This window comes from Entelurus aequoreus, linkage group LG20, assembly GCF_033978785.1.
Source record: "Entelurus aequoreus isolate RoL-2023_Sb linkage group LG20, RoL_Eaeq_v1.1, whole genome shotgun sequence".
Classification (NCBI taxonomy): Eukaryota; Metazoa; Chordata; class Actinopteri; order Syngnathiformes; family Syngnathidae; genus Entelurus; species Entelurus aequoreus.
The window spans coordinates 50,423,875-50,451,536 of record NC_084750.1 but is presented as its reverse complement, the minus strand read 5'-3'; the positions used below and the strand labels follow the sequence as shown (position 1 = coordinate 50,451,536).

Here is a 27,662-nt window from a genome sequence, read left to right as displayed (position 1 = left end):
TTTGATTATTAGCAATCCGGGGAGGGTGTTAGTTTAGGGTTGTAGCTTCCTGGAGGTGAACTTTTATTGCGGTTTTGAAGGAGGATAGAGATGCCCTTTCTTTTATACCTGTTGGGAGCGCATTCCACATTGATGTGGCATAGAAAGAGAATGAGTTAAGACCTTTGTTAGTTCGCAATCTGGGTTTAACGTGGTTAGTGGAGCACCCCCTGGTGTTGTGGTTATGGCGGTCAATTACGTTAAGGAAGTAGTTTGACATGTACTTCGGTATCAGGGAGGTGTAGCGAGTTTTATAGACTAGGCTCAGTGCAAGTTGTTTAGCCTTAGCTTCCGGTGCGCTCGGCACTTCATCCAGTCGCTTTGTTTTCTGTTTTGTGTTGTGTTATAATTAAATCAAGTTGTTACCTGCAAGTCCTGTCCGGATTCGTCCTTTGCATCTTGGGAGAACAATACCCCGCATCATCATGTGCCCCGATCGTGACAATAGAGACCCAACAAATAAAGTCACACTTTTTAAAATTGTATAAAAGACAAGTGTTCAAATGATGCATACAGTAAATAATAATATGCTTCCTGAAGTGGTCCAGAAGATGTTTCAGATGTGAACCAGTACATATGTATGTCATATAAAGGTGCTAATCTATGGGATCATTAATAATTAGAAATACAAATGTCACACTTCAATATTTCTAACACCTATAAAAAAACACCATTATGAATAAGTCTAATATTGTACGGTGAATATATATACACATCAAATGTTTATTGTATGTAAAAGATGTCTTGTACTGTTTACTCTCACCTTTTCAGTCAAATTGTTCTGTTCAATGTTTAATAAAAGTACACAATGTTGAATATTAATGCATGTACTTAACTGAAAAAAACACTAATATAAAATATGTAATCTATAAATGTAGAAGCATGTTAACACGATAGTTACACACACAACAATGATGTCACACATGTTATATGTGCTGGTGTTGTTAGAAAGTCAAAGTTAAAGTTTAGACAGTTTATTTCAAATCCTGCATCTTCATTTGCTGCTGCTGTTCTCACCAGCACACTTGTGTTTCTTACACTGCTACTTAGAAGACAATCTTTCACCACACACACTGCAACTCAACACTTTCTCTCCTGGGTGTCTTCTCATGTGCGCTACAAGTTTTGATCGTTCACAAAAGCGTCTGTTGCAGATTGAACAGGAATGTGATTTTTCACCACTGTGTGTTTTCTTGTGTGCTTTCAAATATTGACTTTGTATAAAACCTTTACCACAGGTTGAACAGGAAAAATGTTTTTCACCAGTGTGTGTTCTCATGTGTACTTTCAAATTGTTACTTTGTACAAAACCTTTATCACAGATTGAACAAATAAAAGGCTTTTCTTCAGTGTGTATTCTCACATGTACTTTCAAACTCTGACTGTGTGTAAAACCTTTACCACAGGTTGAACTGGAAAATGGTTTTTCACCAGTGTGTGTTCTCATGTGTACTTTCAAACTCTGACTTTGTGTAAAACCTTTACCACAGGTTGAACAGGAAAAAGGTTTTTCTCCAGTGTGTGTTCTCATGTGTGTTTTCAAATGTCGACTTTGTGTAAAACCTTTACCACAGATTGAACAGGAAAACGTTTTTTCACCAGTGTGTGTTGTCATGTGTACTTTCAAATATTGACTTTGTGTAAAACTTTTACCCAGGTTGAACAGGAAAACGGTTTTTCACCAGTGTGTGTTCTCATGTGTACTTTCAAATATTGACTTTGTGTAAAACTTTTACCCAGGTTGAACAAGAAAACGGTTTTTCACCAGTGTGTGTTCTCATGTGTACTTTCAAATATTGACTTTGTGTAAAACTTTTACCACAGGTTGAACGGGAAAAAGGTGTTTCACCAGTGTGTGTTCTCATGTGTACTTTCAATTTGTGACTTTCAACAAAACCTTTACTACAGATTGAACAGATAAAAGGTTTTTCCCCAGTGTGTGTTCTCATGTGTCTTTTCAAATGTGGCCTATAAGTAAAATCTTTACCGCAGATTGAACATGAAAAAGGTTTTCCTCCAGAGTGTGTTCTCATGTGTGCTTATAAATTTTGATTTCTTACAAAACTTTTACTACATTCTGAGCAGGAAAAAGGGTTTTCTCCAGTGTGTATTCTCATGTGTATTTTCAAATGGTGCCTATGAGTAAAATCTTTACCGCAGATTGAACATAAAAAAGGTTTTTCTCCAGTGTGTGTTCTCATGTGTCTTTTCAATTTACTAGGAGATATAAAGGTTGTGTGACAGAGAGAACATGTGAAGTGAGTGTTGTCAGTGTGACATGTTGCATCATGTTTAGAGTGTTCATCATCAGTGTCAGGAGAGTGTGACGTTGTGTCCTCACTATCTGATAGTGGAGCTAAGATCTTGTCTGCTTGTGATCCTCCACAGTGGTCTCCATCAGCTTCTGTTGTCATGTGTTGTGTTGAGCTGCTGCTTCTCTTCTCCTCACTCTCACCTTTGACCTCATCACCTTCACTCTTCACAGGGACACCAGTCACTGGGAACTCCTCCAACCATTTAGGCTGACTGATGCGGTGTCCCTCCTCTTCCTTTTTAATGTGGGGCGTCAGTGAATCTTCCTCTTCCTTTTTACAGGGAAGGGTCTGTGTCAAAGAGGAAAAGAAGACGCCAGAGGGTCCGTGGTGTCTGGTCTTCCTCTTTGGTGGATCCTCCTTCAACATCCTGAAGCTACTCTCCTGTTTTTCAGGCAGAAGTTGTTCTTCACAGATGTCTGCAGGACACAAAATGACAAACATGCTTGAGAAATGTCCAGATTCAGTCAGTAAGTTCACATGAACTTAAAAAAACAAGTTAGTATATGAATTGGCCTGAAAACAAACACACTGCTCTTTACAACATTATTCACAGGAAAATAAGACCACTTATATGGCCTAAAATCTAAATTGCAATAAATTCCCTGCTGCCTGAGTGCAGCTGGGATAGGCTCCAGCGCCCCCTGTGATTTTAATGTCAGTTACTGATGTACAAACCCTGTTTCCATATGAGTTGGGAAATGGTGTTAGATGTAAATATAAACAGAATACAATGATTTGCAAATCCTTTTCAAGCCATATTCAGTTGAATATGCTACAAAGACAACATATTTGATGTTCAAACTAATAAACTTTTTTTTTTTTGCAAATAATCATTAACTTTAGAATTTGATGCCAACAACACGTGACAAAGAAGTTGGGAAAGGTGGCAATAAATACTGATAAAGTTGAGGAATGCTCATCAAACACTTATTTGGAACATCCCACAGGTGAACAGGCAAATTGGGAACAGGTGGGTGCCATGATTGGGTATAAAAGTAGATTCCATGAAATGCTCAGACATTCACAAACAAGGATGGGGCGAGGGTCACCACTTTGTCAACAAATGCATGAGCAAATTGTTGAACAGTTTAAGAAAAACCTTTCTCAAGCAGCTATTGCAAGGAATTTAGGGATTTCACCATCTACGCTCCGTAATATCATCAAAGGGTTCAGAGAATGTGGAGAAATCACTGCACGTAAGCAGCTAAGCCCGTGACCTTCCATCCCTCAGGCTGTACTGCATCAACAAGCGACACCAGTGTGTAAAGGATATCACCACATGGGCTCAGGAACACTTCAGAAACCCACTGTCAGTAACTACAGTTGGTCGTTACATCTGTAAGTGCAAGTTAAAACTCTCCTATGCGAGGCGAAAACCGTTTATCAACAACACCCAGAAACGCCGTCGGCTTTGCTGGGCCTGAGCTCATCTAAGATGGACTGATACAAAGTGGAAAAGTGTTCTGTGGTCTGACGAGTCCACATTTCAAATTGTTTTTGGAAACCGTGGACGTCGTGTCCTCCGGACCAAAAAGGAAAAGAACCATCCGGATTGTTCTAGGCGCAAAGTGTAAAAGGCAGCATGTGTGATGGTATGGGGGTGTATTAGTGCCCAAGACATGGGTAACTTACACGTCTGTGAAGTCACCATTAGTGCTGAAAGGTACATACAGCTTTTGGAGCAACTATGTTGCCATCCAAGCAACGTTACCATGGACGCCCCTGCTTATTTCAGCAAGACAATGCCAAGTGTTACATCAACGTGGCTTCATAGTAAAAGAGTGCGGGTACTAGACTGGCCTGCCTGTAGTCCAGACCTGTCTCCCATTGAAAATGTGTGAAGCCTAAAATAGCACAAGGGAGACCCCCGGACTGTTGAACAACTTAAGCTGTACATCAAGCAAGAATGGGAAAGAATTCCACCTGAGAAGCTTCAAAAATGTGTCTCCTCAGTTCCCAAACCTTTACTGAGTGTTGTTAAAAGGAAAGGCCATGTAACACAGTGGTGAACATGCCCTTTTCCAACTACTTTGTCACGTGTTGCAGCCATGAAATTCTAAGTTAATTATTATTTGCAAAAAAATAAATAAAGTTTATGAGTTTGAACATCAAATATGTTGTCTTTGTAGCACATTCAACTAAATATGGGTTGAAAAGGATTTGCAAATCATTGTATTCCGTTTATATTTACATCTAACACAATTTCCCAACTCATATGGAAACGGGGTTTGTATATACCATACCAACTTTATTTATAAAGCCCCATTAAAAAGAAGCACAGTTGAAGAACAAAGGGCTGTACACCACAAATAAATGGCAAAGCAAGGACTAAAAAATAAAACAGAAGTAAAATACACATTGAAAAAGCAAATACAAATTATTCTAAGAACAATTTGTTAGATAAAAAGAAATTAAAAAGTTAAAAAAGTTAAAAGCTAAAAACAGTTTAAAGTCTCATGCTGTGTTAAAAGCCAGTGAATAAAAATGGGTTTTAAGAAGGTTCTTAAAAGTAGCCAAAGAAGGGGCCTGTCTCACATGGAGAGGGAGATGCTTCCAGAGTTTGGGGCCCGCAACCGAGAAGGCTCTGTCCCCCCTGAGCTTGCACTTGGATTTGGGTACCTCCAGGATCAGCTGATCAGCTGACCTGAGGGAGCGGGTGGGGGCATAGAGGTGGAGCAGCTCAGAGAGGTAAGTTGGGGCAAGACCATGTAAGGATTTAAAACGAGTAAGATCCTTTTAAAATGGACTGTAAAAGACACAGTGGAGGGAGGCTAAACCAGGAGTAATGTGCTCTCTTTTTCTTGTGTTAGTTAAAAGTCTGCAGGTGCATTTTGGAGCAGCTGCAGATGTGAGAGGGAGGACTGACTAATTCCAAAATACAAAGCGTTACAGTAATCCAGCCCAGATGTGATAAAGACATGGATTACTGTCTCAAACTGTTGCCTAGAAAGAAGGTTTTTAACCTTGGCCAGCTGACGTAAATAAAAAAAGCTGGCTTTCACCACTGTGCCAATCTGACGCTCCAATTTAAGTCTGTCTGGCTTCTTTGTATTTGCATCACGCGTCTGCCACGTACGTTTGTTCTTGTCTCCTAGCCCCTGCTACTCGTCACAGTCTGTGCTAAGTGTTAGCCTTAGCTTCCGGTGCGCTTGGCACCTCAGCCAGTCGCTTTGTACCTGTTTTGTGTTGTGTTATAATTAAATCAAGTTGTTACCTGCAAGTCCTGTCCGGATTTGTCCTTTGCATCTTGCCCCGATCGTGACAATAGAGACCCAACAAATAGTTCATAAAGTCACACATTTTAAAATTGTATAAAAGACAAGTGTTCAAATGATGTATAAAGTAAATAATAATATGCTTCCTGAAGTGGTCCAGAAGATGTTTCAGATGTGAACCAGTACATATGTATGTCATATAAAGGTGCTAATCTATGGGATCATTAATACGGTAATTAGAAATACAAATATGTCACACTTCAATATTTCTAACACCTATAAAAAACACAATTATGAATAAGTCTAATATTGTACGGTGAATATATTTACACACAAAATGTTTATTGTATGTAAAAGATGTCTTGTACTGTTTACTCTCACCTTTTCAGTCAAATTGTTCTGTTCAATGTTTAATAAAAGTACACAATGTTGCATATTAAAGGCCTACTGAAAGCCACTACTACGACCACGCAGTCTGATAGTTTATATATCAATGATGAAATCTTAACATTGCAACACATGCCAATACGGCCGGGTTAACTTATAAAGTGACATTTTAAATTTCCCAAGAAACTTCCGGTTGAAAACGTCTATGTATGCTGACGTATGCGCGTGACGTCAATGGTTGAAGTGGAAGTATTCGGACACCATTGAATCCAATACAAAAAGCTCTGTTTTCATCGCAAAATTCCACAGTATTTTGGACATCTGTGTTGGTGAATCTTTTGCAATTTGTTTAATGAACAATGAAGACTGCAAAGAAGAAAGCTGTAGGTGGGATCGGTGTATTAGCGGCTGGCTGCAGCAACACAACCAGGGAGACTTTGAGTTGGATAGCAGACGCGCTATCCGACGCTAGCCGCCGACCGCATCGATGATCGGGTGAAGTCCTTCGTTGCGCCGTCGATCGCTGGAACGCAGGTGAGCACGGGTGTTGATGAGCAGATGAGGGCTGGCATAGGTGGATAGCTAATGTTTTTAGCATAGCTCTGTCCAGGTCCCGTAGCTAAGTTAGCTTCAATGGCGTCGTTAGCAACAGCATTGCTAGGCTTCGCCAGGCAGTACAGTATTAACCGTGTGGTTACAGGTCCAGTGTTTGGTAGTATTGTTGATCTTCTGTCTATCCTTCCAGTCAGGGGCTTATTTCGTCTGTTTCTATATGCAGTTAAGCATGATGCTATCACGTTAGCTCCGTAGCTAAAGTGCTCCGCCGATGTATTGTCGTGGAGATAAAAGTCACTGTGAATGTCCATTTTGCTTTCTCATATCTAATTTTCAAGAGGATATAGTATCCGAGGTGGTTTAAAATACAAATCCGTGATCCACAATAGAAAAAGGAGTGTGTGGAATCCAATGAGCCTACGGTCAGAGCGAAAAAAGATACGTCCTGCACTGCACTCTAGTCCTTCACTCTAACGTTCCTCATCCACAAATCTTTCATCCTCGCTCAAATTAATGGGGTAATCGTCGCTTTCTCGGTCCGTATCGCTCTCGCTGCTGGTGTAAACAATGGGGAAATGTGAGGAGCCTTTCAACCTGTGACGTCACGCTACTTCCGGTACAGGCAAGGCTTTTTTTATCAGCGAGCAAAAGTTGCGAACTTTATCGTCGATGTTCTCTACTAAATCTTTCAGCAAAAATATGGCAATATCGCAAAATGATCAAGTATGACACATAGAATGGATCTGCTATTCCCGTTTAAATAAGAAAATTTCATTTCAGTAGGCCTTTAATGCATGTACTTGACTGAAATACGCACTAATATAAAATATCTAATTTAAAAATGTAGAAGCATGTTAACACGATAGTTACACAAACAACAATGTCGCACATGTTATATGTGCTGATGTTGTTAGAAAGTCAACATTAAAGTCTTGACAGTTTATTTCAAATCCTGCATCTTCATTTGCTGCTGCTGTTCTCACCAGCACACTTGTGTTTCTTACACTGCTACTTAGAAGACAATCTTTCACCACACACACTGCAACTCAACACTTTCTCTCCTGGGTGTCTTCTCATGTGTGCTACAAGTTTTGATCGTTCACAAAAGCTTCTGTTGCAGATTGATTAGGAAAGTGATTTTTCACCAGTGTGTGTTCTAGTGTGTCTTTTCAAATTCTGACTTTCTGTAAAACCTTTACCGCAGGTTGAACAGAAAAAAGGTTTTTCACCAGTGTGTGTTCTCATGTGTACTTTCAAATTGTTACTTTGTACAAAACCTTTATCACAGAATGAACAGATAAAAGGCTTTTCTTCAGTGTGTATGCTCATGTGTACTTTCAAATATCGACTGTCTGTAAAACCTTTACCACAGGTTGAACAGGAAAAAGGTTTTTCACCAGTGTGTGTTCTCATGTGTACTTTCAAATATTTACTTTGTGTAAAACCTTTACCACAGTTTGAACAGGAAAATGGTTTTTCACCAGTGTGTGTTCTCATGTGTGCTTTCAAATGTTGACTTTGTGTAAAACCTTTACCACAGGTTGAACAGGAAAAAGGTTTTTCACCTGTGTGTATTCTCATGTGTACTTTCAAATATTGACTTTGTGTAAAACCTTTACCACAGGTTAAACAGGAAAAGGGTGTTTCACCAGTGTGTGCTCTCATGTGTACTTTCAAATGTTCCTTCCTTGAAAAAGATAAGCCACAGATTGAACAAGAAAAAGGTTTTTCACCTGTGTGTGTTCTCATGTGTTCTTTCAAACATTGACTTTGTGTAAATCCTTTACCACAGGTTAAACAGGAAAAAGGTGTTTCACCAGTGTGTGTTGTCATGTGTACTTTCAATTTGTGACTTTGTGTAAAACCTTTACCACAGGTTACACAGGAAAAAGGTTTTTCACCAGTGTGTGTTCTCAAGTGTACTTTCAATGTGTGACTTTCTAAAAAACCTTTACCACAGATTGAACAGATAAAAGGTTTTTCTCCAGTGTGTGTTCTCATGTGTCTTTTCAGATACCAATGGCTTTTAAAGGTTTTGTGACAGAGAGAACATGTGAAGTGAGTGTTGTCAGTGTGACATGTCTTATCATGTTTAGAGTGTTCATCATCAGTGTCAGGAGAGTGTGACGTTGTGTCCTCACTATCTGATAGTGGAGCTAAGATCTTGTCTGCTTGTGATCCTCCACAGTGGTCTCCATCAGCTTCTGTTGTCATGTGTTGTGTTGAGCTGCTGCTTCTCTTCTCCTCACTCTCACCTTTGACCTCATCACCTTCACTCTTCACAGGGACACCAGTCACTGGCATCTTGGTGACATCAACCTCCTCCACTCCTTCAACATGCTGACTGATGCTGTGTTCCTCCTCTTCCTCTTTAATGTGAGGGCTCAGTGGGTCCTCCTCTTCCTCCTTAACGTGAGGGGTCAGTGGATCCACCTCTTCCTCTTTAATGTGAGGGGTCAGTGGATCCACCTCTTCCTCCTTAATGTGAGGGGTCAGTGGGTCCTCCTCTTTGTCCTTAAGGTGAGGCGTCAGTGGATCCACCTCTTCCTCCTTAATGTGAGGGCTCAGTGGATCTATCGCTTCCTCTTTAAAATGGGGTGTCAGTGGGTCCTCCTCTTCCTCTTTAAAATGGGGTGTCAGCGGGTCCTCATCTTCCTTTTTAAAATGGGGGGTGAGTGGGTATTCCTCTTCCTTCTTAATGTGGGAGGGCTGTGGCTCCTCCGTCCGCATCCTGAAGCTCCACTGCTGTTGCTTAGGGTGAAGATAATCTTCACAGACGTCTGCAAGACAAGCACACCATCTTTGCTCAGTCACACAATGCATTCAGTACTTTTACATGCACTTAGGAAAAACAAGTTATCGTATGAACTGTCTTGAAATCTCAGTGACGCACAAACACGCTGCTCTTTACAACATTATACACAGGACAATAAAAACAAACCAGGACGACAGGACTTTTTACTATGGATAGACGATATGGTTTGAAATTGATTTTGCGATATATTATTTCATATAAAATTACTAATAGAACCATTTTAAAACAGGCTACACAGGCTTCTAATTTAGTTGCTGAAATATGCAGTAAAATATTACATCATTTCCAGTATTATTTTCTCAAAGAAAGTAACCAGATATTAACAGTAAATAAACAAGTACATTAATAATAATTGTTTCGACAAAATAATACAATTAGAAATGACACAATATGTTACTGCATATGTCAGCTGCCAAATTAGGAGCTTTTGTAACCAGTTTTGAAATTCTTCTATTATCAATCATATACCAAATGATATATAGTGACATATATTGTTATTAGGATATAGATTTTAGGTCATATCGCCCATACCAAACATTGGTTCGCCGAGTCATTTTGTTTGGCCCACCAAATATACAGTATTTATTATATACATTCTTCAGATGTATGTGTATTAAGGGTGTAACGGTACGTGTATTTGTATTGAACCGTTTCGGTGGGGGGGGTTCGGTTTGGTTCGGAGGTGTACCGAACGAGTTTCCACAGGAACATATTAAGTAGCGCACCGCACGTTGTGTAATCAATGCACACCGAGGCACAACACACGGCATGCTAGCAGCAACCGGGTTACTAAATGATGTAAAAGCCAGAGCTGGAAGACCCTCTTGCCTCGTTAAGATCTCCTGTTTGGGAACGCTTCGGCTTCGCGGTGCGATACAACAATGGATAACATCGCTTCAATGAAGAGAAAGACGAACAAACACAGCTACCACCACGTTCAAGCAGCCTCTCCTCGGCGAGTCAGGCAGGGCTAAAGCAATAACGAATGCCGTTGGTGTTTTTATAGCAGCAGTTTTAAGACCATATTGCATTAAAAACTATATTTTGAGCCACTTCTATGGTGGAAGAACAATGAGCCCATATATCCCCCTATACGGACGGTGTGGCGAAGTTGGGAGAGTGGCTGTGACAGCAATCTGAGGGTTACTGGGGTTCAATCCCCACCTTCTACCATCCTAGTCACGTCCGTTGTGTCCTTGAGCAAGACACTTCACCCTTGCTCCTGATGGGTCCTGGTAAGCGCCTTGCATGGCAGCTCCCGCCATCAGTGTGTGAATGTGTGAGTGAATGGGTGAATGTGGAAATAGTGTCAAAGCGCTTTGAGTTCCTTAAAAAGTTAGAAAAGCGCTATACAAGTATAACCCATTTACCATATACTTACTGCCAAGTTAGCCAGGCACTACCTCGCCATACCTGCTACCTCCGTGCCCAGCGAAAGGGTATTTTCCCCAGCTGGTGACATTGTAACTGCAAGCAGGTCTGCTCTTTCTGCAGACAATGTGGATAAACTGATTTTTCTGGCAAAAAACATGAAGATTGAGTGAAAGTCACCAGGGTTAAAGGCTGAGGGGGGAAAAGAAAAGTTAATCTGAGGATGAATTTACTTGAAACTGTTTAATGTTGCACTTTTTGTATGTAGAAGAAAAGTTTTGTCATTTTATTTAATCTGAGCAACATCTTGAAGCAGTTTAATGTTGCACTTTATATGTAGAAAGGTTTTGTTAAAGGCCTACTGAAATGAATTTTTTTTATTCAAACGGGGATAGCAGATCCATTCTATGTGTCATACTTGATCATTTCGCGATATTGCCATATTTTTGCTGAAAAGATTTAGTAGAGAACATTGACTATAAAGTTCACAACTTTTGGTCGCTGATAAAAAAAGCCTTGCCTGTAGCGGAAGTAGCGTGACGTCACAGGTTGAAAGGCTCCTCACATTTCCCCATTGTTTACACCAGCAGCGAGAGCGATTCGGACCGAGAAAGCGACGATTACCCCATTCATTTGAGCCAGGATGAAAGATTTGTGGATGAGGTACGTGAGAGTGAAGGACTAGAGTGCAGTGCAGGACGTATCTTTTTTCGCTCTGACCGTAACTTAGGTACAAGGGTTCATTGGATTCCACACTTTCTCCTTTTTCTATTGTGGATCACGGATTTGTATTTTAAACCACCTGGGATACTATATCCTCTTGAAAATGAGAGTCGAGAACGCGAAATGGACATTCACAGTGACTTTTATCTCCACGACAATACATCGGCGAAGCACTTTAGCTACGGAGCTAACGTGATAGCATCGTGCTTAAATGCAGATAGAAACAAAAGAAATAAGCCCCTGACTGTAAGGATAGACAGAAGATCAACAATACTACTATCAGGAGACACCGAACCAAAAACTGGACCTGTAACTACACGGTTAATGCTGTGCCGCCTGTCGAAGCCTAGCAATGCTGTTGCTAACGACGCCATTGAAGCTAACTTAGCTACGGGACCTTGTCAGAGCTATGATAAAAACATTAGTGCTCCACCTACGCCAGCCCTCATCTGCTCATCAACACCCGTGCTCACCTGCGTTCCAGCGATCGACGGCGCGACGAAGGACTTCACCTGATCATCGATGCGGTCGGCAGCTAGCGTCGGATAGCGCGTCTGCTATCCAACTCAAAGTCCTCCTGGTTGTGTTGCTGCAGCCGGCCGCTAATACACCGATCCCACCTACAACTTTCTTCTTTGCAGTCTTCATTGTTCATTAAACAAATTGCAAAAGATTCACCAACACAGATGTCCAGAATACTGTGGAATTTTGCGATGGAAACAGAGCTGTTTGTATTGGGATACAATGTGTCCCAATACTTCCGCTTCAACCATTGACGTCACGCGCACACGTCATCATACATAGACGTTTTCAAGCGGAAGTTTCCCGGGAAATGTAAAATGTCACTTTATAAGTTAACCCGGCCGTATTGGCATGTGTTGCAATGTTAAGATTTCATCATTGATAGATAAACTATCAGACTGCGTGGTCGCTAGTAGTGGCTTTCAGTAGGCCTTTAAGAAACCAAGTCCGAGCCTTATCTTATTTAGTTTTTCATTTTATATATATACGTATTTATATATATATATATATATATATATATATATATATATATATATATATATATATATCTGTCCAGAGTCGGGACCCGGGGTGGACCGATCGCCTGTGCATCGGTTGGGGACATCTCTGCGCTGCTGACCCGTCTCCGCTCGGGATGGTCTCCGGCTGGCCCCACTATGGACTGGACTCTCACTATTATGTTAGATCCACTATGGACTGGACTTTCACAATATTATACTAGACCCACTCGATGTCCATTGCATCCGGTCTCCCCTAGGGGGGGGGGGGGGGTCACCCACATCTGCGGTCCTCTCATTCACATCGACTTCCCACTGGGTTGTGAGTTTTTCCTTGCCCTTTTGTGGGCTCTGAACCGAGGATGTTGTTGTGGCTTGTGCAGCCCTTTGAGACACTTGTGATTTAGGGCTATATAAATAAACATTGATTGATTGATTGATATATGTTGACCACATGAACCCTGGCAATGGACCCTGTGTGTATATGTATGTTATTGTTATGCTTAGCATTCATGACTGCCTGCTGTTGCACTGATCAGCCTAGTGGTGGCTCACATCCATCACACACACAGAGCTATTTTAAAGCAATGTTAAAAGGATAAAGCCATTGTTTACAAATTTTGGTAAATAAATAACCAGAAAATGTATATTTTGTTGTTTTCTTACCGTACCAAAAATTAACCGAACCGTGACCTCTAAACCGAGGTACGTACCGAACCAAAATTTTTGTGTACCGTTACACCCTTAGTGTATATGTTTAAAATGTGGTACTCCTGTTCTACATCACGTGGAAGTGTCCTGTCATGGGGATGGTGTGCTTTTAACTAAGGGTGTGACTATACGGTCAGCTCACCAAAGGATACTCGATATTGGCTTTAGGAGAACGAGACGATATTCTGGTGGTTAACATGATTCATACACATATGTGTACTTCATGTGTATATGAATGTACTTTCCCTTGTGTGCTTAGTTTTACTGTAACTTCATTGTGGATAATATCTATAAACAACCTCAATTGTTTGTCATCTTTAATTTGAAGGACTGTTTACTTAGCTGACAAATTCAAAGGAAACTGCACTTTTTGAAAAATGTCGCCTATCATTCACAATCTTTATGAAAGACGTGTTTTAAATTTTGATGTATTCTAATTAGTAAACAAACGTGAGCAAAAATCAGCTAACATTGGAGTCAATGGGAGCTCCTCTATTAGACCCACAAAGTCCTCCAAATAACCATCCGAAAAGTGCCAACAATACTCCATTTACATTTTGTGACCTGAATAATAACCAAGTATTAGCGATATTGTTATTATAAGGGCTAACATTAAGGACCTACTTTTAGCGGCGCATTGCTCACAGAAGTAACTGTTATGTCCTGCACTAAGCTGGGCCTTCATAGGGGCCTGGTGTTAGCTCACGTGAATGTATGCAGCCTGCGTAATAAGCATCAGGAAGTAGAGTGTATTATCAGAGATCATTTTATTAATATCTTTGCCATTTCTGAGACCCACCTTGATGATTCCTTTTCTGATTCAATTGTAGCCATTGAGGGGTTCTCAATTTTTAGGAAAGATAGGAACAGGTTTGGGGGTGGGGTGGCTATTTATGTTCAGAATCATTTATCTATCAAAGTGCGTAATGATTTGATGAGGGAGAGCATTGAAGCTATTTGTGTGCAGGTATTTGAAACCAATTCTAGTATGCTGTTTCTATAGGCCTCCTAGTGCTGATGCTCTGTATCTGAAGGAGTTATGTGAGATGTTTGACAGGATATCAGATGAGAATAGAGACATCTATTTACTGGGTGATATGAATGTTGACTGGCTGGGACACGGGTGTACAAACAAAAATAAGTTACTATCCATTTTAAATGCTTGCAATCTGTCCCAAATTGTTGCCCCTCCCACGAGAATAGGTAGTAATAGTGATGGTATTATTTTAGCGACATGCATTGATCATATTTATACAAATGTTCCGGACCAATGCTCCAAAGCAGTCTCGGTTCCTGTAGGTTTTACTGACCACAATATAATAGCAGTCACTAGAAGGACAAGGGTTCCTAAACCTAAAGCGAAAATTATTTTTACAAGGTCTTATAAGAGATTTGATGAAGAATGTTTTATTGATGAAATATCCTGTTTAAATTGGAACAAGGTGTGCAGTGAGGAAGACCCTGAGGCTGCACTGGACTTATTTATGTTAATGTACATGAGTGTTGTGGACAAGCATGCCCCTTTGAAAAAGTTTTCAGTCAAAAGTAAGTCTGCCCCATGGATTGATAATGAACTTAGGAGTTTAATGACAGAAAGAGACATGGCTAAAAAAGCCTCCGTCAACTCAGGTTTAATTGATGACAGGCATAAGTACTGTTCCTTAAGAAACCAGGTCACAAAGTTAAACAAACTGAAAAAAAAGGGAATATTACACATAGAGGTTATATGATGTGAGATATGATAGCAAAAACTTATGGAATGTTTTGAATGAAATCATGGGTAGGAAGAACCATGTCTGTACACCTTTTGTGGAATCAAATGTGTTGGTACTCACTAAGCCATGTGACATTGCCAATCATTTTAATAACTATTATGTTGACAAGGTATCTCAATTAAGGCATGGTATGCATATATCCAATAACAACAAATCAGCTGACCTCATTAGGAATATTATAATGGATAATAAGGACTGTGAATTCAATTTTCATCAGGTTGAAGTCAGTGAGGTTGAGAGGTTACTACACTCTCTTCCGGACAACAAAGTAGCTGGTGTAGACAACCTGGATAGTAAGTTACTGAAAATGACTGCTGGTATCATATCAGTGCCTGTTTGTCATATTTTTAATAAATGTTTACAAGTGGGCCTGTGTCCAAAGATATGGAAGGTGGCTAAGGTTACTCCTCTACATAAGGATACCAAATTGGCTTTCAATGAGGGCAATTCTAGACCAATAAGCATCCTACCTGGTTTATGTAAAATACTGGAGAAATGTGTGTATGCACAAATTCAAGCTTACTTTCAATCAAATGGGCTAGCAACTGATTGTCAACATGCATATAGAACGGGCCACTCTACGTCCACTGCTCTTATACAAATGACGGACGATTGGCTTAATGCTATAGATAATTCTATGTTGGTTGGAGCTGTGCTGTTAGATTTTAGTGCTGCATTTGACGTGATTGACCACTCTCTTTTAATTGACAAACTTAAATGTTATAGTTTTAATACTTCGGCTTTAATGTGGATACAGAGTTATTTGTCCTCAAGATCACAACAGGTGTATCTTAATGGCAGCTTGTCTAATAGCAGAAGTTTGGATTGTGGTGTTCCACAGGGAAGTTACCCAGGACCTTTACTTTTTTCTATATTCACCAATGATTTACCTTGGGCTACCGGGCGTGTCAAGTTGGTTCTTTATGCTGATGATGCAACCTTATATCATGCTGCACCATCATGCAGTGTACTTAATGTAGTATTGAGTGAGGAACTAAAAGCTGTGCATGACTGGACAGTATGTAACACACTTGTCCTTAACATCTCAAAAACCAAAAGTATTGTATTGGGGACTAGGCAAGGGTTATCTTGTGACCCAAAGTTGGATCTGAGGCTAGGTATGTCAACAGTTCAACAGGTCAGAAGTGCCAAGCTCCTTGGAGTGATGCTGGACTGCACTCTATCCTGGTCAAATCATATCAGTGATATAGTTACAAAGATGGGAAGGGCTGTTGGTATTTCCAGGAAATGTGCTGCTTTTGTTGATCCACCTCTTCTTTGTCAGATTGTTAAGAGTTTAGTCTTGTGTCATCTTGACTATTGTTCTACAGTCTGGGCGTCTGCTGCAAGTGGTGAGATCAGTAAACTCCAGAATGTCCAGAATAGGGCAGCAAGGCTGGTTCTTGGTTGTTCACTAAGAACCAATGTGAACCAAATGCATGCTTCTCTTTCCTAGCTAACAGTGCAGAACAGGTTGTCAGCTAATACTCTTATATTGCTCAAATCAGTAACCGCTAGTAAAACTCATGCTTTTCTCATGGCCCAAATAGTTCACAGTAGCATTATACATAATCATAATACCAGGGCATCCAGTGAGGGGCATTTTGTACTCCCTCGTCCCAGGAAGAATGCTTTGCGGAAATCGTTTATTTATAGATCTTTATCGCTCTGGAATAACCTGCCTCGAATTCTCACCAGCATTGAAAGTAAACAGGTTTTTAAAAAGAGAGTAATATTTTATCTGAGTCTTTAAATTACTTTGCTCGTTGATGATTTGTTTGGTTTTATATTGTGTAGTTATATTTATATGGTATTTATTATTCTGTGTCTGTAAATTGTTTGCTTATTTTTTTATTGATGCTTTTATTTTTTTATTTTTTTCTGTATTGTGTAGTTATAATTATATGTTTTTACTTGTAATTGTATTGAATTGTGGACCCCAGGAAGACTAGTGGGTTGTTGAGGCAACCAGCTAATGGGGATCCTTAATAAAAATCAAATCAAATCACAACTAGCTTATGTTGCTATATTGACATACTGAGCTGCTTCCTCGCCTCTAAGATGGTGAAAGCTAATTCTAGATTATAAATCATGCTTCTCACTTATATGGTGAAGGTTGTGGACATAAACAGAGAACTTGGTCAACTTTGACATCCAACTTAGACCTGGAGATGGCAAGAAAGACACAAACATACGCTCATTTGCACCCACCCTTTTTTACCCTTTGTGAGGATTAATTCTTCATCTAAACGGGAAGATATGAACATCCCATCAGTCGGCATCCCAGTGAGAGCAGACATTGTATGCTTAAAATGAGCAAGATATGTAAATATGACATGTTATTAAGAATGTTACTACATTACATATATACCGTAATTTCCGGACTATAAGCCGCTACTTTTTCCCCTCGTTCTGGTCCCTGCGGCTTATACAAGGGTGCGGCTTATATACGGCCTGTTCTTCTCCGACACCGACGAAGAGGATTTGGGTGGTTTTAGTACGCAGGAGGAAGACGATGACACAATGATTAAAGACTGACTTTTCATATACCGGTAGGCTGGTTATTTTGATAACGTACAGGCGAGCACTTTGTATTACTTTGCAGCGTTGTATTATTTGTACTCTGCACGAATGCTGTTCGCCATGTCAAAGATGTGAAAGTTTTGATTGAATGATTGAAAGATTTATTGTTAATAAATGGGACGCTTTGCGTTCCCAAACAGTCATCTCTGTCCCGACAATCCCCTCCGTGGTAGCAGGAACCCCTATATACTACGCTAATTACACATCAAAACCCTGCGGCTTATACAAGGGTGCGGCTTATATATGGAGCAATCTGTATTTTCCCCTAAATTTAGCTGGTGCGGCTTATAGTCAGGTGCGGCTTATAGTCCGGAAATTACGGTACTTACAGTGTGTATTTAAAATGTTGAAGGTTTTAGGATGTTATTTAGAGCACTTTATAGGCAGAATAGAGCGGCTACCAATGACTCAATTGTTAGCTAACTTTTGCTAAGGTTTATTTTCTATTGAGGATGCATTATCCATCGACCTGCTCAGTGGCCTTGTGGTTAGAGTGTCTGCCCTGACACTGGAAAGTTGTGAGTTCAAATCCTGGCCGAGTCATACCAAAGACTATAAAAATGGGACCCATTGCCTCCCTGCTTGGAACTCAGCATCAAGGGTTGGGGGTTAAATCACCGAATGATTCCCGAGCGCGGCCTCCGCTGTCCTCACCTCCCAGGGGGTGAACTTGGGGATGGGTCAAATGCAGAGGATAATTTCACCACACCTAGTGTGTGACTACCGTTGGGACCTTAACTTTAACTTACATAGGGACTGTGAATGATTCCAAAAAGTGCAGTTCCCCTTGAAATGAGAAAATAGAACAACAAGATATCATGTGAAGTGAATTATATTTATATAGCGCTTTTCTCTAGAGACTCAAAGCGCTTTACATAGTAAAACCCAATATCTAAGTTACATTTAAAGCAGTGTGGGTGGCACTGGGAGCAGGTGGGTAAAGTGTCTTGCCCAAGGACACATTGGCAGTGACTAGGATGGCAGAAGCTGGGATCGAACCTGGAACCCTCAAGTTGCTGGCACGGCCACCCTACCAACCGAGCTATACCGCCCCAAGTAACAAGAACAGAATATATTAATAATAAAATGCCTCAAAGCAAATGTGATGAATTCATCTTAATACTGTCCTTTTTCAGGCTTTCCCTTTTCAAGGGCAAAGTCCTCGCAGGGTCTTTTGTCCTAATGACTGTTAGTTTAGTTAGTTTATTAAGTTTATTAAGGATCCCCATTAGTCTACACCGCAGTGGAGACTATTCTTCCTGGGGTCCAGGCAAAAAACATCACACAATCACAAAACAAAAGATTAAAATGCAGTACAACATGATCAAATAATAAAATGTTGTAATACCAAAATAGCAACAACAAAGAACCAAAAAAATAATAATAACTTCGAGTTTACATAATATTGTTCATACCAAAGATAAAAAGAGCAATATAAAAATATATATATATATATTTTTGCAAAAAAAATAAATAAAACAAAGAACCAATGGCCTAAAATATATACATTAGTGTACCAAAGACAAACAGTAAGTGACGAAAAAAGTTCCATCCACCATTTTCTACTGCTTGTCCCATAATCAATAAAATAGTCAATAAAAACAGTCATGACATTAGGTACAATCTAGAATAATCTCTTTCCGCAATACTTCTCCTCTTAGTCTATTCTTAAAACCCACTCTGCTGGTTATTGATGCCAGATATTGTGGAAGTGGATTCCAGTAAGTGATTGCCCTATACATTACAGTCTTTTTCAAAACATCATTTTTGGGTTTAAGACGGGTGAAAGCACCTCTTAGGGCTAACCTGGTACCATAGTTGTGACTTTCACTAGCAAGCAACAGCTGAGAATACAGATATGAAGGTTTATGGTATGTATAGATTGTTTTTAAAAATAGAATCAAACTACACGCTACTCTTTCACCAACTCTCATCCATGACAATTCATTATGCATGATCTCAACGCTGGTCCTAAATGAGCAATGGAGAGCGAGTCTGGCAGCTCTGTTTTGGGTAAGCTGGATTTTATTGAGTTCTTGTTTAGATGCATTAGACCAGATTGCTGGGCAGTAGTCAATATGTGACAATACAAGGGATTGTATAACTTGTTTCGTAGTTGTGTTAGTTAAAAAATAGGCACTTCTTCTTATGATTGAGATGCTTCTGCTCATTTTTGTTACTATGTTATTAATGTGAGTGGCCCAAGATAGTCTTTCATCTATTGTAACTCCCAGCAACCTGGCTTCTTTAACTTGTTCAATATGAACTCCGTTCCAAGAAACATTCAATGTGCGTTCTTTTCTATGAGCATGTTATGAGCAAATAACAAGACCTTTTGTTTTGGAAATATTAAGTTTCATCTTATTTTCTGTAACCCATTTAGAAATCTGCATAACCTTGTCTTGTAGTATACTGCTCAGGTCTGTGCAATTATCAGCATAAGCATATATTGTTGTGTCATCTGCGTAAATTGCACAGCAACCATTCTTTAAAATACATGACATATCATTTACAAATATTGAGTATAATAAAGGTCCCAGGCAACTTCCCTGGGGAATACCACAATATAATGTTTTAATATTTGAAAGGGTTCCATTGAACATGACACATTGCTGTCTGTTGACTAGGTAGCTTTTCATCCAGTTAATCGCTGAGAGTTTAAAACCATAAGCAGACAGTTTTATAAGTAGTAGTTTGTGGTCAATAATATCAAAAGCAGCACTAAAATCTAATAGCACTGTGCCAACTAATAATTTACTGTCAATTTGTTTTAGCCAGTCATCTGTTAATTGTGTGAGAGCTGTGCATGTTGAATGGCCAGTTTTATATGCATGTTGAAAGTCTGAATTAATGTCATTTATAGAGAAATAATTTTGAATTTGCTTAAATATAATTGTTTCCATTAATTTTCCTAATACTGGTAAAATGCTAATTGGCCTACTATTCGATCCAGTGAATGCTTCTTTCCTATTTTTTGGTAGAGGAGTTACTCTAGCAACCTTCCATATTTGAGGATAGATTCCTTCTTTAAAACTTAAGTTAACAATATAACATATCGGACTGGCTATTATTCCAGCTGACAATTTTAAAAGTCAACTATCTAGATTATCATGACCACAAGGTTTGTTAGATTTCAACTCAGACAATAGATTTTCAATTTCCAATACATTAGTGACTGAGAATTCAAATTTACATTTTTTGTCCTGCATGATATCATTTTTAATAAGTGACTCAGATAGAATACAATTTACAGGCAGCATGCCATTTCTTATAGTATCAACTTTACTTATGAAATAATTGTTGAAGTAATCAGCAATTTCTTTGGGCTTGGTGATAAAGCCTTCACCTGATTCAATAAATGCTGGTGTTTTTCCCATTTTATCTCTACCCATGATTTGATTGAGAGTACTCCAAAGTTGTTTTCCATCATGTTTAATTTCTTCAATTCTAGATTGGTAGTACACCCTTTTTTTCTGTTTATTTAATTTGGTGACTTTGTTTCTTAAAGAGCGATATGCTAGCCAGTCCTCTGAGCTACCTGAATCTACTGCAACTCTTTTCCGTATATCTCTATCTTTCATCAAGTTTCTCAGGTCAGAGTCAAGCCAAGGGGCTTTGACAGATCTGACGGTGAGCTTCTTGATGGGTGCATGCTTATCACAGACAGAAGAAAATGACTTCATGAATTCATGCAGAGCTGCTTCAGTATGCTTTGACTCAAATACACTGTCCCACTGTATGTTATGTACGTCTTCAATAAAGGCATTATCACAGAAATGTTTGTAGAGTCTCTTATACATAATTGTAGGTCCAACTTTGGGGACTTTCACTTTTCTTGCTATAGCAATCATGTTATGATCACTAAATCCAATTGGCACAGAAACAACCTTAGAGCATTTATCTACTGAATTAGTAAAAAGATGATATATGCAAGTTGAAGACAATACACCTGAATTGTTCATATTTATTCTGGTTGGTAGATTTATCATTTGAGTTAGGTTACATACAGTGGCAGTGTCATTAAGCTTTCTTTTCATTGGGCAGTTTTTTGAGAGCCAGTCAATATTTAAGTCTCCTAAGAAATACATTTCTCTGTCTGTGTCAGAAACATTCTGAAGCATTGCACACATTTTTTCAAGATATGCTGCATCAGAGGAAGGTGGTCTATAGCAGCAGCAGATTAGTAATGGCTTTAGATGTGGCAAGTGAACCTGGATCCAGATTGCTTCTACATCTGTCAAGTCCAGATCTCCTCTTTGTTTTATTGGAATGTGGTCTTGTACATAAAAGGCTACTCCTCCCCCGTGTTTGTTTCTATCAAGTCTAATTATATTGTAACCTTGTATAAATATTTCAGTATTGTCAATTGAATCATCCAAATGAGTTTCAGAAATTGCTACTATATGTAGATCATTTTCAAACATTATTTTACTCAACTCAATTACCTTGTTTTTCAGACTACAGATGTTCAAGTGGGCAATTCTGAGTCCTTTTTTGGGAAGTTTGATAGACATTTAAAGTTAATAAGGATTTACAGAATAGATGTCAACTCTAAAAACACAAAAAACATATAGATCAGCAAACCACACACTATGCAAATTCATCCAAATCATTTAAGCTCCTGACCATTAGCACTTGTGCCTGCTCAGGTGCACCCTTTAGCTTTATGTAGACTTTGCAGTTGGACGACCATGTTGCTTGTATTTTTCCCTCTTTGCGTAGGTACCGAGCTCTTTTAGCAATATCAGCATTGCTCTTGGTTAAATGTTCATTGAGATAAACATTTGATCCCTTGAGCATCCTACTTTGTTGCAAAAGATTGATTTTGAATTTTCTATTTGCAAACCTCATAATGATGGTTGCCGGTTTGCTTTGCTCTGTCTGGTTAAAGTGAGGAGACTATAATTTAGGAAAACTATTTATTTACAAATGGACTAGAATAAGTCACTCATTTTTAAGTTGGGATATAATTAAGATAATAAAGGATGAAGTGATTAATAAATGTTTAATATAGATTAGAATAGGCCGTGCAACTAATCATATGTCCTGAGTTCCAGTTGAAACTGGGTGCAAGTTCATGCCCACGCACATACACTCTTATCGCCCACATTCTTGCCACTGTTTATGTGGCTTCTTGGCCCAGGTCTGAAGGACAACACCAGATATGAAGTCAGAGTCCAGGGAGAAAAAAGCAGCAGAAGGAACCTTCCTGGTGTTACCTGACGGCACCACCACCAAGCTGCGACACCACTACAAAGGCTCCTCCATGCTCGTACCACCTGGCTTGGTAGGCTCGTACCCGCCTACCAAGCCAAAGACTTAGGTCCAATGACGAAACAGGGCGTAGCTGCGGCTGATTGGACCGACACGCAAATACCACATTTTCAACACTCCCCGTTGTCGGTTAAAAACATAGCTATGGGCTGCACTTTGGACACACCTGCTGTAGGAGCTAGCAGCTACACAACAGCTAAGCTAAAACAGCACATTTAAGCATATCAAATAATTATAGTTGCTTAATACGTACACAAAGTCTCCAAAACAGAAGTCTGACAGAAAGTATGCAGTAACAAACGTGTCCGCATCGTTCAACTTTCTGCGCCATGAGCTTGACTTAATGAACTATTGTGGCCACTAGGTGTTGTGAAAGATCAAATTACCATTGCAAAAGCATCCGTCATAAGGTTAGTGTTTTTCTTATATGTGTGTCAATATGTGTAAGCATACTTTGTGGCTTTCACCAGTAGGCTAGCTATCGCTATAAGGTTCAGTCGATATCACTTTGGGGTCTGCAACCCTAATGGTCCACAGAGGCTGAAAAGGCTTTCATTGACCATACCATACCAACTTTATTTATAAAGCCCTTTAAAAACAACCACAGTTGAAAAACAAAGGGCTGTACACCACAAAGAAATAAAGGCAAAGGACAGACCAAAAAATACAATTTAAAACAGAAGTAAAATAAACATTATAAAAGCAAATACAAAATTACCCTAAGAACAATTTGTTAGATAAAAAGCAGTTAAAAGTTAAAAACAGTTAAAAAAAAAGTTAAAAGTTAAAAACGGTTTAAAGTCTCATGCTGGGTTAAAAGCCAGTGAATAAAAATGGGTTTTAAGAAGGGTCTTAAAAATAGCCAAAGAAGGGGCCTGTCTCACATGGAGTGGAAGATCATTCCAGAGTTTGGGGCCCGCAACAGAGAAAGCTCTGTCCCCCCTGAGCTTGCGCTTGGATTTGGGTACCTCCAGGATCAGCTGATCAGCTGACCTGAGGGACCGGGTGGGGGCATAGAGGTGGAGCAGCTCAGAGAGGTAAGGTGACCTCAAACATGACCTGTCCTCCGCCTCCGCTGCCCTTTTTCTTGGATGTTTCTGAAAGTGCCTTTTTTCAGATACAAAAGGGGGAGGAGGTGTGGGGGGAGCGGGAAGAGCTGGACGAAGTGGCTGGGGAGAGGGAAGTCTGGTCTTCCCTGCTTAGGCTGCTGCCCCCGCGACCCGACCTCGGCTAAGTGGAATAAGATGGATGGATGGACGAAATGACTGCCGTCTGATAATCACATTAAAGGCCTACTGAAATGAGATTTTCTTATTCAAACGGGGATAGCAGATCCATTCTATGTGTCATACTTGATCATTTTGCGATATTGCCACATTTTTGATGAAAGGATTTAGTAGAGAACATTGACGATAAAGTTCGCAACTTTTGGTCGCTGATAAAAAAAAAGCCTTGCCTCTACCGGAAGTAGCGTGACGTCACAGGTTGAAGAGCTCCTCACATCTGCACATTTTTTACAATCGTGGCCACCAGCAGCGAGAGCGATTCGAACCGAGAAAGCGACGATTACCCCATTAATTTGAGCCAGGATGAAAGATTTGTGGATGAGGAAAGTGAGAGTGAAGGACTAGAGGGCAGTGGAAGCGATTCAGATAGGGAAGATGCTGTGAGAGGCGGGTGGGACCTGATATTCAGCTGTGAATGACTAAAACAGTAAATAAACACAAGACATATATATACTCTATTAGCCACAACACAACCAGGCTTATATTTAATATGCCACATAACAAACACCCCCCCCCCCCCCTCCCGTCCATATAACCCGCCAATACAACTCAAACACCCGCACAACACACTCAATCCCACGGCCCAAAGTACCGTTCACTTCACATATATATTCACATATATTTCCCCAAAGTTACGTACGTGACATGCACATAGCGGCACGCACGGACAAGCAAGCGATCAAATGTTTGGAAGAAAGCTGCATACTCACAGTAGCGCGTCTGCTATCCAACTCAAAGTCCTCCTGGATGTGTTGCTGCAGCCAGCCGCTAATACACCGATCCCACCTACAGCTTTCTTCTTTGCTGTCTTCATTGTTTATTAAACAAATTGCAAAAGATTCACCAACACAGATGTCCAGAATACTGTGGAATTGTGCGATGAAAACAGAGCTGTTTATATTGGAACACAATGGTGTCCCAATACTTCCGCAAACTCCGTGACGTCACGCGCAAACGTCATCATACAGAGACGTTGTCAGCCGGATATTTCCCAGGAAATTTAAAATGTCACTTTATAAGTTAACCCGGCCGTATTGGCATGTGTTGCAATGTTAAGATTTCATCATTGATATATAAACTATCAGACTGCGTGGTCGCTAGTAGTGGCTTTCAGTAGCCCTTTAATAACACAATAACAATCATGTGTCTGACTACACCTATTAATCACAATTAATCTAACACGTCATGTTCATGTTCATGATGCAATATAAAGTTAGTAAACATGTGAGAGTAAGAAGTAAACAAACCTGTTCTGTGTAACACAACTTGAGGTTTCTTGAAAACAGCGTCCAGTAGTTGACGTAGTCTCTTGTTCTCTTCTTTTGTCCGAGAAAGTTCCTCTCTGTACTCTGCTATCGTTCTTTCACACATTTTCACACAATCACAACATTTTACACTCACACTTGATCTTAACTAAGCGATGTGTTGATCAAATCCGCGTCTCTTTGTTAGCAGCTAACAAGCAAAGCTAACTAGCATGCTTAGCTAACTAGCATGCTTAGCTAACTAGCGCGCTAAGCTAACTAGTATGCAAAGCTAACTAGCGCGCTAAAACAAGTAGCAAGCTAAGCGGGCCTAATAATGTCCAAAGTTGAGTGAGACGAGTGGAGTTTATCCTGACACGGAGGATGAATAAAGTGTAGTTAGTAGCGAGGCTTAGAAGCGTGTGTGGAGTAAAGGAGGACTTTGCTGCAAAGCGCATATCCTCCACGCATGCGTCACTTAGGGGCGGGGCCAATGAGTCAGAGTGATGGGCAAGTCATGAACGAACCGTTCAAAATGTATGTTTTAATTGTGCCCACACAAAAAACATGCAACAAATGATATTTCCAAATATATTGAACGTATTTGACTTTTAATCAGGTATATATGAAAAAAATGAAAAAAATATTGTTTTTATGCACTTATTTTTGCTCTTTTTATCTGCCACACATGTTTTATAGTGTTTTATGCTCATAATGTATTATCTAACCACAAAGATGGACCACTATTTATAAGAACTGGCTGTTGGCTTGCCTTAAATCAAATCAAATCAAATCAACTTTATTTATAAAGCACATTTAAAATTTACCACAGGGGTAGCCAAAGTGCTGTACAATGGGCAGGTTAAAAATAATACGAGAACCGAGCAAACACAACACAACACAAACAGAACACGATAAAAAATAAATAAATAAAATATAAAAACATAAAAACATAAAAACAGGTTCACAGCAGGTGTATTATGGGGCGCCATTGCAGGGTGGGTATCACTCAGTGTTAAAAGCCATGGAATAAAAGTATGTTTTTAAGAGAGATTTAAAAACAGGAAGAGAGGAGGCCTGTCTAACACTCAGAGGTAGGTCGTTCCAGAGCTTGGGAGCAGCAGCAGCGAAAGCTCTGTCACCTCTAAGCTTCAGCCTTGTGTCAGGGACCGTCAGTATAGCAGCTGATCGGCTGATCTTAGGGATCGGGTGGGGCAGTAAGGCTGAAGGAGGTCGGAGAGATATGTTGGCGCGAGGTTGTTTAGACATTTAAAAACAAATAAAAGGAGTTTAAAATTGATTCTGTAACGCACAGGAAGCCAGTGAAGGGATGCTAATATACCATACCATACCATACCAACTTTATTTATAAAGCTCTTTAAAAACAACCACAGTTGAAAAACAAAGGGCTGTACACCACAAAGAAATAAAGGCAAAGGACAGACTAAAAAATAAAATTTAAAACAGAAGTAAAATACACATTAAAAAAGCAAATACAAAATTACCCTAAGAACAATTGTGTTAGATAAAAAGCAGTTAAAAAGTTAAAAACAGTTTAAAGTGTCATGCTGGGTTAAAAGCCAGTTAATAAAAATGGGTTTTAAGAAGGGTCTTAAAAATAGCCAAAGAAGGGGCCTGTCTCACATGGAGTGGAAGATCATTCCAGAGTTTGGAGCCCGCAACAGAGAAGGCTCTGTCCCCCCTGAGCTTACGCTTGGATTTGGGTACCTCCAGGATCAGCTGATCAGCTGACCTGAGGGAGCGGGTGGGGGCATAGAGGTGGAGCAGCTCAGAGAGGTAAGGTGGGGCAAGACCATGTAAGGATTTAAAAACAAGTAAGATAATTTTAAAATGGACTCTAAAAGACACAGTGGAGGGAGGCTAAAACAGGAGTAATGTGCTCTCTTTTTCTTGTGTTTGTTAAAAGTCGGGCAGCTGCATTTTGGACCAGCTGCAGACGTGAGAGGGAGGACTGACTAATTCCAAAATATAAAGCGTTACAGTAATCCAGCCCAGATGTAATAAAGGCATGGATTACTGTCTCAAACTGTTGCCTAGAAAGAAGGTTTTTAACCTTAGCCAGCTGACGTAAATAAAAAAAGCTGGCTTTCACCACTGTGCCAATCTGACGCTCCAATTTAAAATCACTGTCAATACGAAAACCCAGGTTGGTGATCATGGGCTTAACGTACAAAGCCAAGGGGCCAAAGTCAACAGGGGGAAGCTCACAGGTACCACTAGGTCCAAACACTATTACTTCTGTCTTCTTTTCATTGAAGTTTAAGAAGTTTAGGGCCATCCAGGCCTTGATGTCATCAAGACAAGCAAGTAATGGCTGTATTGAAGAGGC

The 27,662-nt window shown here is 39.9% G+C and overlaps 2 protein-coding genes across 6 annotated transcripts in view; both read right to left on the bottom strand.

Annotated features, from left to right (window-relative positions):
- Nucleotides 1–997: 997 nt before the first annotated feature.
- Nucleotides 998–27,662, bottom strand: part of LOC133636338 (gastrula zinc finger protein XlCGF48.2-like) — a 359,822-nt gene continuing 333,157 nt past the window's right edge. For all 3 annotated transcript variants that reach the window (XM_062030295.1, XM_062030296.1, XM_062030297.1), the window contains exon 4: nucleotides 998–2,770. In XM_062030295.1, coding sequence (XP_061886279.1) covers nucleotides 2,079–2,770 — 692 coding nt within the window. In that variant the 3' untranslated portion in view covers nucleotides 998–2,078. The remainder of the gene's footprint in view (nucleotides 2,771–27,662) is intronic.
- LOC133636340 (gastrula zinc finger protein XlCGF57.1-like) lies at nucleotides 6,457–25,793 on the bottom strand. Of its 3 annotated transcripts, none has more exons than XM_062030300.1 (2): nucleotides 25,316–25,793; nucleotides 6,457–9,291 (listed from the first exon to the last, which is right to left on the bottom strand). In XM_062030300.1, the coding sequence occupies exons 1-2, from the start codon at nucleotides 25,437–25,439 to the stop codon at nucleotides 7,637–7,639; spliced, it is 1,779 nt and encodes a 592-aa protein (XP_061886284.1). In that variant the 5' UTR covers nucleotides 25,440–25,793; the 3' UTR covers nucleotides 6,457–7,636. The 3 variants fall into 3 exon arrangements, with proteins under 3 accessions (XP_061886284.1, XP_061886287.1, XP_061886286.1); XM_062030303.1 differs by lacking the exon at nucleotides 25,316–25,793 and adding an exon at nucleotides 24,779–24,862; XM_062030302.1 differs by lacking the exon at nucleotides 25,316–25,793 and adding an exon at nucleotides 10,708–10,744.

What these genes read in the sequence shown, in the direction of transcription:
- LOC133636340 (XM_062030300.1), bottom strand. Translation starts at nt 25,439, where the DNA reads ATGTGTGAAAGAACGATAGCAGAGTACAGAGAGGAACTTTCTCGGACA. An exon ending in AGTTGTGTTACACAGAACAG is followed by an intron (nt 9,292 to 25,315) that starts GTTTGTTTACTT and finishes CTTGTCTTGCAG; the next exon opens with ACGTCTGTGAAGATTATCTT.